The 14,925-nt window shown below is 44.1% G+C and overlaps 1 protein-coding gene across 1 annotated transcript in view; it reads right to left on the reverse strand.

The window, feature by feature from the left end:
- ADAMTS15 (ADAM metallopeptidase with thrombospondin type 1 motif 15) overlaps positions 1-14,925 on the reverse strand; it is a 29,509-nt gene that overhangs the window by 7,262 nt on the left and 7,322 nt on the right. The window contains exons 2-4 of the mRNA XM_007955173.1: positions 5,489-5,621; positions 4,822-4,989; positions 4,300-4,583 (exon numbers count right to left, since the gene is read on the reverse strand). Coding sequence (XP_007953364.1) covers positions 4,300-4,583; positions 4,822-4,989; positions 5,489-5,621 — 585 coding nt within the window. The remainder of the gene's footprint in view (positions 1-4,299; positions 4,584-4,821; positions 4,990-5,488; positions 5,622-14,925) is intronic.

Here is a 14,925-nt window from a genome sequence, read left to right on the forward strand (position 1 = left end):
GGAATTGTTGAAACATCAGATGTGGAATGTGAGAGAAAAAGGTTTTGACCTGAGCAACTGGAAAAGGAGTTGCCATTGACTGAATAGGGGAACGCTGCTGGAGAAGGTTTAGGGTAGATGACCAAAAGTTCAGTTTTACAGTTCTTACATTTAAGATCTCGTAAGATATCCAAACAGAGATGTCAAGAAGTAGACACATAAGTCTGTAACTCAGGATAGAGGTCTGTTTTGGAGATATAAATTTGGGAGTCTTCAACATATAAAGGGGATCTCAAGCCATAGATCTAGAGGAATCACTGAAGAGGTTGAGTATGGATTGAGAAAAGGACTAAAGACTGAGCCCTGGAGCATGACAACTTTTAAAAAATAAGAGTATGAGGAAGAACCAGTTAAGAAGACTGAGAAGGGGCAGTCAGAAAGGGAGGAGGAAAGTGAAGAGGCAGTGAAGATCGTGTTCCCAGGGAAGAACATAGCCAACTATGCCAACTGCTGCTCATCTGTCAAGCAGTATAAGGCATGATAATTACTCATTAGATTTAGCAAAGTAGAGACCATTTGTTGATTTAATAAGAGTTATTTTGGAAGAATGATGAGAGTCAAAGAAGCTGACTGGAATGGATTCAAGAGAAAAATGGGAAGAGAAGAATTGGAGAGAGCACATTTATGCAATTCTTTCAAGGAGTTTTGCTATATAGGTTGGTCAGAGAAATGGACTGTGATATATGAAAAGAAAACAGGATTATAAGAATGTTTCTTTAAGACAAAAGAAATTATAGCAGGTTTGTTTCCTGATATGAATGATTCACCTCAGGAGAGGAGGAAAACTGCAGGAGAGATAAAGGAGAATTGATATAATAAGTTCCCTAAATGGTCAAGCAGGGTGGTATTCCAGTGTAAAGCACAGAGCATGACTCATTTAAGAGGCAGGGTCAGTTCACCCATGTACAGGATACAGGTAGGCATGGTGCAGATTCAAGTAGCATGGTAGAGGTAGACATGGAAGCTGGTGAAAGTTCTTTCCTAATTGCTCAATTGCTTCTCTTTATTTTCAATGAAATAGAAAGAAAGGTAACCAGAAAAAGTGAAAATGAGGACAAAAGAGTTGGTAATGAAAGGAGAGAGGTAAAACTGTGAAATAACAATTTAACAGATTGGAAGAGTGAATGAACTAGAGAACTCGTGGGCATGTAAGTTTCAAGGTCATGAATTTTAACTGAAACTACCGAGTATGATCATGTGTTTTTCCCACCTATATTCACCTGTGCTGGAACAATCAAGTAGGGGAGAGAGTGAAATTCAACTAGGGTGGTGGTTTATTGAAGTGAGTAGGACAGAGACAATGGGTGAGGGAGTCAGAAGTGTATGCAAAGGAGTGGCTACAACAGTGGATGGAAGGTCAGCTCAATAAAGAGAGAAATGAGGACTTGAAAAGAGTGAGGGCTGATAAAAAGTTGGTATGGTTAAGAGTAGGGTCTAAATGGGGTTGAAGAATAGTTGGAGTCAGAAAAGTAGAGGTAGCGAGCAAGAAAAGAGGGTTTGGTGAATAGAGAGTGGATACTGAAAACTGAGGTTGCTGGAAGGCAGGAATTAAGACTAAAGGTACACTTTCTGGTTCAACTTTGATGGATTAGGGCAGAATCCTCTGAGGAGATGCAGATTTCGATTACAACAAGATGGTGACAGAAATGTTCTAAAAAAAGGAAAGGACAGAGCAGATTTTGCTGATGATGGGCTGAGAATTCCAGAAAGCACATGGAAGGATGGAGCTTTTCAGACCACATTTCCTATATCTATATCCTCTTGTCCAGCCTCTTCATTCTCAAGGTTCCTCTTCCCAAGAGCAGGCACTGACCTGACTCAACTGTCTTCAAAATTTTCCAATCTAACCTCATCACCTGGCAGTCAAGGTTGCTGCAATCTTACCCCAAACTACCTTCCCAAAGTTGTTTCCAGTAGAGCCTCACATCCTCCAGTCCTCACTTAAGCCCCATCTAGGAATGTATGATCTCCTTTGTTCTTTTGCTTGTGCCTTTGCTCCCACTTGTGGTTGTTTTCACTTGCCATTGAGCTGGCTCCAACGCAATGGAAACCTCATGCACAATAGAATAAAACATACCTGGTCCTAAGCCATCCCACGTTTGGTTGCTCATCAAACTGTTGTGATACATAAGTTTTCATTGACTGATTTTCAGAAGTAGATCAACAGACCTTTCTTCCTAGTCTTAGTCTGAAAGTTCTACTGAAACCTGTTCAGCATCATTGCAACATGCATCATAGCAACTCCACTGACAGACGGGTGGTGGCTGCCCATAAGGTGTGTTGGCCAGAAGTTGAACCTGAGTCTTCTGCATGGAAGATTAGAATTCTACCCCTGAAGCACCACTGTCCTCACTTGCCCCTGCTCAAAAAAAAAAAAAAAAAAAAACCTCACTCACTCCCGTCAATTTAGTCCTGACTCATAGCAACCTCTTCTTGGGTTTCCAAGTTAGTATCTTCTCCATCTCTACCTTTTGAAATCATAGTCATCCCTCAAGGTTCTGTTCAAATCCCACCTCCTCATCAAAGTTTTTCACACACCTCTAATCATGGTTGGAGTCCCTTGGTGGTGCAAGAGGTTAATGTCCTTGGCTGCTACCCAAAAGTTTGGAGGTTGGAGTCCATCCAGAGATATCTCAGAAGAAATGCCTAGCAATCTATTTCTGAAAAATCAGCTACTGAAGACATTATGGATCACAGTTATACTCTGACACACACGAGGTCACCATGAGTTGGAATTGAGTTGACAGCAGTGGCAACAACAATCATGAATAATCTCTCACCCCCTGTTTTCCCAAGACAGGTTTTATACTTCCATCACAACTCATTCCTCCCTGTGTCTCTTATTATAGATATATTTCTAGTTTCCTCACTAGTTTGTGAGGCCTGTGAGACATGGTCTATGATTTATCTCTTTTTCTAACCACCTCAGTATCTTAACATAGCAACCTTAATACAGTAGATTATTGCCTAGTAACATTTGAAGCTTTACTTAAATATAGATTCCCAGAGCACAGGAAAGTATTTTAAATCATTCTGTACCACAGCTAACCCAGGGCAATTGACAAGGTGCTTCATAAATGCTTTTTTACAATATTGCCTCTGCCCATATCAAAAACAGTGTCAAGTCCTCCTCTATGTGTGGGCAGGCATCGAGGAGGGATGGCCATCACCAGAATCAAGGAAGAGAATAGAGGACTTCTCATCATCTGAAAAGTTGTAAGTCCCTTTACTACCCAAAAGGAGCTCTGGTGGTGTAGCAGTTAAGGTGTTTGGCTGGTAACCAAAATGTCAGTGGTTTGAACCCACCAGCTGCTCTGTGGAAGAAAGGTGAAGGAGTCTACTTCTGTAAAGATTTACAACCATGGAAACCCAATGGATGTCGCTATGAGTCAGAATTGACTCAATGGTAGTGATTTTTTTTTTTTTTTTTGGTTATTATCCAAATCTAAGACCTGAAGAACATAAAGGCTTATTATATTAAGAGAATATGCGGGGTCCTGAATATGTTTGGGATTGATTGCTATTTCTGTTTATCAGGAAAAACTTTTGTTCAGCCATGTTTCAGCTAAAAACAGAATGTAGCCAATGACTAAAGTCTGCTCATGCTTTTGCTTCATTTCAGCTCCAATCCTAGTCAGAAATTCCCCACTCAACTGTAACTTCTCTGGAGCTCAAGACCAAGCCTGTTCATTTGTATGGTTCACAGCTCTCTGCCTGTGGAGCACATCCAGAAATATCTGAAGAAGGAAGAAATGAAGAAACCAATGAGTGAGCAACTCCCAACACTGAGCACTCAGGTCGGGTGCAGCGCTCCTCTGCAGGTGGGACAAGGCACAGAGCTCAGGGCTGAGAGGGTAGCTCCTGTTGAGGGCTGTTCCTGTGTGTCTAATGCCTGACCAGTTCATTGACCTGCCATATCTTTTTTCTCCATTCCTCAGAGTTAGGAAGGGGTTATGACTATGGACAAGGAGCTCTGGTGGTATAGTGGATAAGGTCAGAGGTTCAAACCCACCAGCTGCTCTGTGGAAGGATATGGGGCAATCTACTTTTGTAAAGATTTACAGCCATTGGAAACCCAATGGGGATCACTATGAGTCAGAATCGACTTGATAGAAATGAGTTAGGTTTTTTTGAGGACTGTAGACAGGAAAATCAAGGCACAGTGAAACAACCTGTGACAGATAGGGTCCCTGCAGATGAGAGGATTAGAGAGCTCTGAGATCTGCTGCCCTCCTCCCAGGAGGCCCTCCAGGCACTCACCCTGTATTTATTGATGTTGTTTTTCTCCACACAGGCCCCCTTGAGGCAAAACTTGCCCTCGCCACAGCTGGTGCCATCTGCCCAGGGGAAGTGGCGGGTCTGGCACACCATCTGTCCCTTGGCCTTGCCAGTGCACCACAGCTTGGTGCAGTACTGCATGTAAGGGCAGGGCTTGGAACCCAAACCAAAGGCCAGCTCACATTGCTGGTTTAGGGTGTAGCTAGCACCTGGCAGGTCCTCAGGCAGGGAGATAGGCTTGCTGGGTTGGTCCAGGAGGCAGTCACCTGCAGAAAACCAAGGCAGTCATTACTAATGAAGCTGGGGAAAGAAAAGTCTGGCTAACCCAGTATCTTGGGGTAGGGAGAGAATGAACCAAAGTATAAATGGAATGGATCTATTTTTGAGCCCAACTCTTTGGGATTACTCACTGCCTATGTTCCAGAGAGGGCACTGAGAGCCTCTGTCAGTGATAGCAGCTGACTCCTCCAAGTTGCCCCTCCCCACTGTATTGCCCTGGCTCACCATGCCCACTGTCCAGGAAGTCAGTGATGATGGCAGCACTGCAGGGTGACCAGGGACTGGCCCGGTCAATCTGGATCAGGGTTGGAGACATCATGTGGTTGGCTTGGAGCTTCCCAAATACCTCCTCACACACTTTCACATTGTCGTGGGGCATGTTGAACACATGGCCTGTGGGGTGAGGCAAGAGGGTTCAGTAGGCATGAGGGCAGAGCTGAGAAGAAAAAGTATGGGTATGGGAGTAAGTGGGGAAGTTAGGAAGCCCAAGTCTGCAGCTAGACATTTCTACCTATCGATCAACTGCTTTGCAAATGTCTTAGAATCATCTCCTTGTGTGTCCTGTCCCTTCTACCAGGCTGTGGGCTCCATGAGGACAGGAATGTGGTTCCTCTTTCTTTTAACATATTCTCCCCATAGTTACCTAATCAATGAGACAATCTGTCAGCAGAAGTGCTCCAACAATGCCCTGGCCAACTGGGCTATGACAGCCAGAGAAAAGAAAGCAAAGCTACTAATAAGGCAGACTTTGGCCTAAGAAAAGATCCTTCAGGCTTCAGAGTATGAGGCAGCAAAGACAAATATCTCCCTGACCCCCAGAGCACCCAGTGAAAACCCAGAAAAACCCTGGCAGAAAGTCCCTCCCTCCAACCACAGCTGCCCTCCAGCTCACCCAGCTCATGGGCCGTGGTGAAGGCCGATGGAAGCCCATCATCCTCAATCACAGAACAGCTTCTCTTGGGGTCGCACATGGTGCCCACGTCTGCCATGCCCAGTGTGTCACAGGTAGTGGCGCCACACAGGTCCTGCCAGGGGTGGGGAGCAGAGCCCAGATGTTAGAGACAACAGCAGACTTGACCTGAGGGCAGCCACACATCTTACAGGAGAGTCCAACTTGGCCTCATAAAGCCAAATAGGCTAGTGCCTCTCTAGCCAGGCCCTTTTCCTGGAGGCTGTGGGGAGAGTCACAGAAGCAACCCAGGCCTTAGGAGGAGACCTCAAGATGAAACTCAGTGGCTCACTGAGAAAATTCTGCCCAAATCTACTGAGGGCGATCCTGTGGGAGGAAATTATCAGGTACAAATATGAACTACAAGGGCCCTTCCTTTATATAGAACTGACTTTCCAAACTAGAACAGCCACATCCATAACTGGACAAGGGCCTGGTGGCAGTCAACTGAGCCAGTGGGTGGAAGGTCAACACTTCCCGTCTGGAGTAGTTGTGGGCAGTTAGATCCTTTTGGAGTGACCGCCTTTAGGACAACCAAGAATTAAGTTCAGTCTCTCAGCCAAAGGTCACTAGCCAGAACCTTCTATGCCAGGCAGAGATTTTGTCCCTTCAGTGAGGACAAGGCAAATTGGGATAAGGACAAGCCCCCACCTAGACAGAGACCAATAGCTATGCAAGCTCAAGGGGGGCATAGAAAAGATCAATTTTGACCTACACAGAAGATGCCTTTATTTGTACTAAAGTTTAACTTGCTATGGAAGCTTGGGCTTGCAGCAGCAAACCCTGGCAGGAAGAATTTGCAGGGGATACAAAAGGGCTCCTAGGGTAGATATCTTAAAGACCTTATTGAACGTTACAGGCTAGCAATGCATCTGGACCAAATGTACACAGGAGATGGAAATAGGATCAGATGTTTGTCTACAGTTTCTCCTCTTGACAGGATGTGTTGAAGTGATGTTAGTATTCCCCTCACTGCATCGCTATCTTTAATTATAGAGCAATTTACATTCTACAAGAAACTATTACGTGTATCATCTCATTTAATCCTCACAACAATATTATAAGGCAGATATATCATAACAGCTATTTTCAAAAGTGGAGACTAAGATTCATAACATAGGTAATCATAGTCATAAAGCATTAAATGGTTACACTGTGCATGTACTTCACATGCATTCCCTGATTTAGTCCTCAAAACATCCAACTTAAATTATTATTATCTTTCACAGTTAAGGTAACTGATGCTCAGGGTGGTTCAAATTACACAGCTAAGAAGAGGCCAACCAGAAACACAGACTCAGTCACTGCAAGGTTTAATATTCAGTGTTCTTCCCACCACATCACAGCAACTTCTGAGTTAATGCAGTTTCCCTGGATTAAGCAAGTGGGCCAAGGAGCTGGGAGAGCCAAAGTGTCCACATAAAAACATACATATAGAGCTGTTCTCATTTGTGTTTCTCCTTAGGACTCTGAGCGTATGTGCATTTGCACATCCACATGCTGATGTGAGGGAAAAGTGGGCAGCAGAGCTGGTGAGGGCCACAAAGCATAGGAGGAAAAGTGGTCAGAGTACAGAAAATCAACAAAAATTCATCCAAAGCACTCAGAAGTTTGCCACCTGAGCAGTCACACTTGGCTTCACACAGTCAGGTGATAGTCACACTTCCTAATGAGTGAACAGTTATTCTGGCTGTAGGAGGGAGAGGGTGACCAGATGAACCCAGACGACCCTAGGGTAGACTATAGATGGAGTGAGCATCCATCCATGGCCTCTGATCTTGAGCTTGCTCATCTCACTTCTTCCACTCTGTGACCCCCAAAGAGAGACCTCAAATGTCCTTCTCTTCCCAGCACCCTTCCCATGCCAAAGGCTCAATCACCCAAAAAGTTCTCCCACAGAGCTCTGAAACCAGAAAAACACTACTGCAGTGCAGAGAATATGACTGCTGAAGAATAGATTGTAGAATACACAGACTAGCTTGTGATTTGAGGAAAAGAGGCCAAGGTGAGGAAGGAAGGTGTGAAGTTTTATGTGATATATAGTTAAGGAGGAGTGGGAAATGGGGCCATATGTCCCTGGTCACTAGCGCAAAACAGCTCCATAGTAGTGGAAGATTTTGCAATTCTGGTGTCTGCAGCCTATAGGGAGAGATGGGGGAGGACATTGCATTGCCACTGGGACACCATGTACACCCACCCCTAGCCTTATGTAAGAGAGAGATGGCAGAGGAATAAGAATCAAGAAGCCTACATATCACACTAGCTAGATGTATGGCGTTGGGCAAGTCACTTCTATCCTCAGGGCCTCAGTTTCCTCTTCTGGGAAAGGCTCAGCTGGAACCCTAGTTAATCAGTCCCTTAAGCCTTCTGCTCCTTCCTCAATCCAGGGTGCTCACTCCTTCTGGCTCATTTCTATGAGCTCATTTTATCACTTACAGACAATAGGTGAGAAGATAAGATGTTCTTTGGGCTTCTTTCTACCCTGTAGGCATCTCATTCTGTGTGTTCCTTTTATAACCTAGGTCTCCCATGTGTAGATTCACAGTCCGAAGCTCACTCTACTCCAGCACGATGCCTAGACCAGATGGAAAACCAACTGGGACTTAAACAGCCACTGTACCTTAGCTGCCCCTCAGCCCATCTCCATAGCTGTAAGGTCCTTAAAACTAAAACTTCCGTCTTCCATGACAGGTGATTCTCTCCAGCAATGACATGCAGCTGCAAGCCCTTCCTGGTCAGGAGCAGTCTATTCTTCCCATCAAGAAATCCCAGTTTCCCTAGATTGACCAAGTGGACCAAAGACCAAACTGGCAAATTTCCTGAGGGTGAGGGTGTAGCTGCAAGCTACAACCTGCTACCCAGTGTCTTTATTGTGGGAAGATGCAGCTGCTTTGAGTCAAAGGTTCTGTCTGCCCCTCTACCCTCAGTAAGAGATAAGAATCTAAGTGTCAGTGCTTCTAGCACCTCCAGCAGTCATTCAGGCCCTACGTAATACCCAGCAGGAATGCCTCATTGCCTCATTTGTGCACTGAATGCCTCCACCATTCTGGAGTGAACACAAATGCACTCAAATTGCTTTAACCTCTTCTGCTCAGTCACTTGTCTACAGTAATAGAAACTCTTCTGGTTCCTTCTGTATGGAGAGTGGATACACTTATCTACCCCTACCTGCCTCACAATTTCTGATGATTTGTCATTTCTCTCTGTAGCTTCAGCTGCTTTTCCAGAAGACCCAAGAATAACCCTGGGCAATAACCTAATCCTTCTGGACTACCCTTTTCTAAGTTTCCCTTCCTATAAAATACTTTAGGGTTGAGTCACATTTTTAACACAGAAAATGAATCAGGATCAACACCCTGCAATGGCTGATCCATATTTACCAAAGTTACTCCCCACACCACCCACCACAACTCCTCACTATCTATCTTCCCTGTAATAGTCTGTTCTCCCAAACCTCCTTACAACCTTCTCTCATTTTCCATGTAGTGTACTGAGATAGTCAGTATTTTCCAGCATTGTGAAGAAAGACAAACACATAAAAACCAAGCACAAAAGAAATTTCTGTTGAATTGAAAAAAGTAAGTTGCAGATCTATGTGTTCTCATGTATTCAACTTCCCATTACACTGAAATCTAAGGCACCAGAGCCAATGCTAGCATTCATGGCTGTGCCATGGCATTCAGGAGTCCTGGGAGGTGTTATCAGTTAAGAGCTATAAATTAAAAGGTTGTAAGTTCAAGTTCTCCCAGAAATGCTTCGGAAACAGGGCCTGGCTATTTATTTCCAAAAGATCAGCCACTGAAAACTCTACAGAGCACAGTTCTACTCTGCACATATGAAGTCACCATAAGTTGGAATCAATTTGACAGGAAAGAACTTTGGTGGTACAGTGCCCAAGGGCAGACTGCTAACCAGAAGGTTGGTGGTTCAAACCCACCAGCCACTCTGCAGAAGGTAGACTGAACAAACTAATTCCAAAAAGATTTATTGCCTCAGAAACTCAATGGGGATCACTGAGTCAGAATCGACTTGATGGCAGTAGATTTTGTTTGGTTTGGCTTTATCACAGCACTGCAAGTATTATCATCACAGAACTTCAGAACCTTTCTCATTTTTCAGATGAAGAAACTGAGGCTCAATGAATTGAAATTACTCACACAGCTATAAAATGAAGAATTGGGAGCTGAATCCAGGCCCTTTGCCACCAAGGTCAACTGTGTTCCTTCCTCCAAATCACACCACACTAGTCAGGACATCATCTTTACTGGTGAAACCACCTACACTGCTATTAATACTCTCCTTTTAACTTGTTGCCAATCAGAATCTCTGTCATGCATTGGGGCATTTCCTCAACCAGCCCCATATCCACTTCTGTTTGTAATCCCCTTGGATGGGAGAGCTTAGCTTTACTAGGGAGGAAATATTAGCAATTTGGTGCCTGGGAAATATGACTAAGGCTGACTGGTGAAGAAAGAGGAGATAACACACCCAGGAGAAGAGGGCTAATTACTTCTCTCAGCATATAAATCCCTCAAGATATATAAGGAGGTATTATAGCAAGAATTTCAGGTAACCACAATAAAAAGAATTACCTCAGTGAGAAGGAGGTAATTGTAGGAAAGAGTTTGTAGAAAGACTAGACCTTCTCCAGAAATCTTAACTTCAAGGAAGGATGCATACCATCTACAATGATAATAGCTAACATTTATTGGTGGTGGTTCATGGCAGAATTCTCACCTTCCATGAGGGACACCTGGGTTCAATTCCCAGCCAATGTACATCAATACACTGGGTCAGTGGAGCTTGTGTGCTGCTAGGTACTGAACAAGTTTCAGCAGAGCTTCTAGACTAAGACACACTAGGAACAAAGACCTGGTGAATTACTCCCAAAAATCAGCCAGTGAAAACCCTATGGATTACAACTGTTTTCATGGGGATGACACAGGACTAGTGTTCTTGTTACCTAGTGCTGCTTTGACAGGAATATACCACAAATGGGATGGCCTTAACAAACAGGAGTCTGTTTTGGAGGCTTTAAGTCCAAGTTCAAAGTGCCAGGCTCTAGGGGCTGGGTGAAAGCCCCTCAACCTTGGGGTCGAGCTCTGCCTCCTGCTTCCGGCCCACTGGAGCTAGAGGCATTTCTTCACTCAGACAGCCGCTGCTGGCTGCTGAGGCTGAGAAGCCCCAAGTTGACAAAGAAAAAGGCACAGTCCCGATATTACCAAACCACACAGCAGGCCATTAAGTCCCAAAGTCAGCAGAGCATAGCAGGCTGCTGAGCAATGACACGGCTACATGCAGGGTCCAAGCGTGCCATAGGCTAGAGATCATTCCCAAGGCTTCTTATATACAGGAAGCAGACCACATTCCTAAAGGCAGCAACTCAGCTGCTTGTGGTAGATCCCACCATGGAGCTGATTGCCAGTCTCATCTTTGGGAATACTATATCCAGCTGCCCAGCCACTCAACCAGGCCCAGCCAAGTTGACACACAAACATAACTACCACAACTAGACAGCATTTAGTTCCTTTGTGCATGGTGTCACCATGAGTTAGGGCCAACTTGATGGCAATTAACAACAAACAACATTTATTGAGCCACTACTATGGGCTAGACACTGTTCTAAGAGCTTTACCTGTATTATTTTATCTAATCCTCAGAACAGCCTTATGAGGTAGATGACATTATTAGTCTCCATTTAATAGCAAGTCCGAGAAAAAATAACTAGCCAGGGTCAAATAATGGGCCCAACAGTGTTTTCACAAGGACAGAGGGGGGAGGGGAGGGGGGAGGGGGGATGGTCAGGAATGCATAGGAAAGAAGGAAACAGGGTACCTACAGGGAGGAAGTGGGAAAGAGTTGTTACATTGTGGGGAATTGCAGTCAATGTCATGAAACAAAATGTGTATGAACTGCTATATGGAAAATTAATTTGCTGTGTAAACTTTCACCCAATCTCCATAAAAATTAAAAAATAAAATAAAATAAACAATGGGCCCAAATTTAAGCAAAGAAGAGGGACAAAGTCAGGTGGAAAGCCAAGCAGTGCTGCTCAGAGGTGAACTCTTAACATACTCCATACTGTTTCTGGACAACACCCACTCCAGGACCAGCTTCCCAGGAATGAAGGGGCAGAGGAAGCAGGAGCTCAAGAAGAGAAGACCACCCTCCACCCCTTCCCCAGAGTGCAGACCAGGAAAGCCCAGGGAGGAGAGAAATGTCAGGATCATGTGCTGAGAAGGCTCTTTGCACAATGTCTGCGCTGTTGCCTCACTGGTTAAGCAAGACCCTTGCTCCCTGCCCCACACCTGCACTGACACACTGGCCCCATTCCTCCTGCACACCTTGTCTGGTGACCACAGAGGTGCATTAATACACTCCTCTCTGGGGCCTCTCCTTCCTACAGGGCAAAACCCAAAGGCAAAGAGCCAAGACAAAATGCCAGAAAAACCTAATTCTCCCAACCCTGCAGCCTGACAGCCTAGAAAATTGGATTAATGATTCCCAGGAAGTGAAGTACATTATCTAAGCAGCCATAGCTACATGCAGTCCTTTCCTTTATTTCAATACCTTCCTTCCAGGAACACCTACTGAACACCAAGATGTTCCATACTTACAGGAGCTACAGATTGATAAAGGGGGCTCTTCTTTAAGGAGTTTGCAGATCCATGGACTTGACAAATGCTGGAGTCCATCATCTCCAAACAAAAAAAAAAAAAGGAACATATAGTCAGATAAGTACTAAGTATACTTACCAGGGCAATGGGACCAAGGGAAAAAACCTAACTCACTGCCGTCGAGTTGGCTCCGACTCATAGCAACCCCTCCTTGGGTTTCCAAGGTGGTATCACTATGGAAGTAGATTGTCCCAACCTTCCTTCCAAGGACAACTGGTAGGACAGAATGCTTTGAATCAGGGCTATCACAAATTTAAATCTAGACAGGGGATCTGCAGGTAATTTAACAACAACCTACATAATATTGAGCAACTATTAAGAGATAATAATTTGTTGCTTTTGTTATGTACCATCAAGTTGGACCCAACTCATAGTGACACCTCCTTGGGTGTCCGAGGCGATACCACTATGGAAGTAGATCGCCCAACCTTCCTTCCGAGGAGTGGCTGGTGGGTTTGAACTACCAGCCTTCTGGCTAGCAGTCAAGTGCCTTAGGCACTACACTATCAGAGCTCCCCTAAGAGATAATAATAGTTGCCATTAATTGGATGCCTATTCTAGATGACTAAATAACTTATCCTCACAACAATCTTTGAAGTTAAGCATCATCATCATAATAATCCCTATTTTCAAAATGAAGAAAATGAAGTTCAAATAGCTAATTCATTCAATATCCATTGCTAAAAAGTAAAAAAACAAGATTCAAACTCAGCCCTGCCTACCATGAAGCCTGTGTTCTTTCCATTGTTCCATTGAGACAAAGTGAGGTTGAGGGTCAAAAGACTAATGCAACAATTACAGAGAAATCCAAAGGAAAGGGAAGGATAAAGGGCATAGTCTGAGGAATTCCACCAGTCTCTATCAAACCAGTAAGCCTGATCTTCTTTATGATTTTGAGTTTTGTTCCACATTTCTCTTCCACTCTGTCTAGGACATTCTATTCTGATCCCTTACAGAGCAGTTGGCAGAGGTAGCCAAGCACCATCTAGTTCTTCTGGTCTCAGGGTCATGGAGGCTGAAGTTTGCATGGTCAATTCCATGGTCCTTTAGACTAATTGTGTCCATGTGTCTGATTTTCTTCACTCTTCTTTGCTTTGGACAAGGAGAGACCAAACATAGATGGTTGCACCTTAGATGGAAGTTCATAAGCTTTTAAGACCCCAGTCACTACTCACCAGAGTAGGATGTAGAACACTGCCTTTGTAGTTGTTATGCCAATTGATCTTGATATCATCATGAAAAAAAAGTCAATGAATTGCTGAATGCAAAACCAATTTTCTCTATAAACTTTCACCCAAATCACAATTAAAAAAGAAAAAAAAAAAAAGGAAAGGGAAGAGCAAGACCTAAAGAAGGAGAAAACCTCAATTGCCTTCCTGACTATGAAAAAATAGAAACAGAAGCCAAGGCACATTCCTCCTTCCAGCCTTCCTCCCCACCCTCCTGTGTTAGTATTGGTGGCCTCATATGCCTAACTTATTTGGTGAAGTAAGAAAAAGAAGGAGAAGAGTAATCACCCTACAAGCCAGAAAAAAATCACATTCCACTCCTTCCTCTCATTTGTGCCACCTAAGGACCCTTCTGCCCAGGATAAAACCAAAAACCAAACTCACTGCCATTGAGTCATTTCCAACTCATAGCAACCCCTCCTTGGGTTTCTGAGGCAGTATCTCTACGGAAGCAGATTGCCCAGTCTTCCTCCTGAGAAGTGGCTGGTGGTTGAACTGCCAGCCTTCTGATTAGCAGTCAAATGCCTTAAGCACTATACCACCAGAGCTCCTGAAAATAACAGATGCTCAATAAGTATTAATAAAGAATTATGCTTAAGTGAATGAAAACCACTCTACAACAAAGGGTTACCCAAATGGCAGTGGAGTTGGACCTGAGGAGAGAGAAGAAAGACACAGGAAAATGTGGTCCTACTCAGTCTTGGCACCTGTTTCACAATGCAACAAGAAGCCACAGAAACTTTTCTCCCGTAGAAATAAATGTCCACCCAGAATAACAATGGCTCCAATTCTCTGCAGATCCTGGTTATAATCCTGTGCTGACCTCATCCCTGCTGTGTAGATGCCAACTGCTTTGCAAACTCAGATATGTACCCTTTCTTCATGAAGTTATTCTGAATCTTGACGTAAACACCTCAAATTGTCAAAATACTTGCTGTATGATCAATGTCTTCTCCTTTCACAGCAGGAGTTCAATATCCTCCCTGGGTCTTGTCTTCTCTGTGTTTGGATTTCAACACCCTAAACCCCTCCTTCTGCCTGGCAAGAGGACTTCAGTTTCCACCCAAGCCTGACCCAGACTGGTTTGCACACACAGCACCCTAGCTATCAGTCAGGAGGGAACACCCATGCACGCCAGGCACATCATTCAACCAGCTCTCCTTCCAACCACCTTTAGCACTCGAAATTTGGCAAGAGCTGCTCTCTTCTATCACAGGAGAAAATGCAGTCTGAGCAAGCCACACCTTTTCCTCAATGATTATTTCCTATGGAAATAACAGTGAGAGCTAGATCAGTCCATGTGGAGTCCATACCAGTCTATAGTGACTTTTATGGAGTCACTACTCCCTTCTCAGATGTCTTCAGGAGAACCAAAAAATAGGTGACTTGAAAGGTTCAAGATCCCTTACAGACAAAAGATGATTTACAAAATAAGCACATTTCTAAAAATTCTTATCTAAACAAATTAGGATAT

The sequence above is a fragment of the Orycteropus afer genome, unplaced genomic scaffold (assembly GCF_000298275.1).
Source record: "Orycteropus afer afer isolate SDZICR_OR568_19922 unplaced genomic scaffold, OryAfe1.0 scaffold00493, whole genome shotgun sequence".
Taxonomy (NCBI): domain Eukaryota; kingdom Metazoa; phylum Chordata; class Mammalia; order Tubulidentata; family Orycteropodidae; genus Orycteropus; species Orycteropus afer.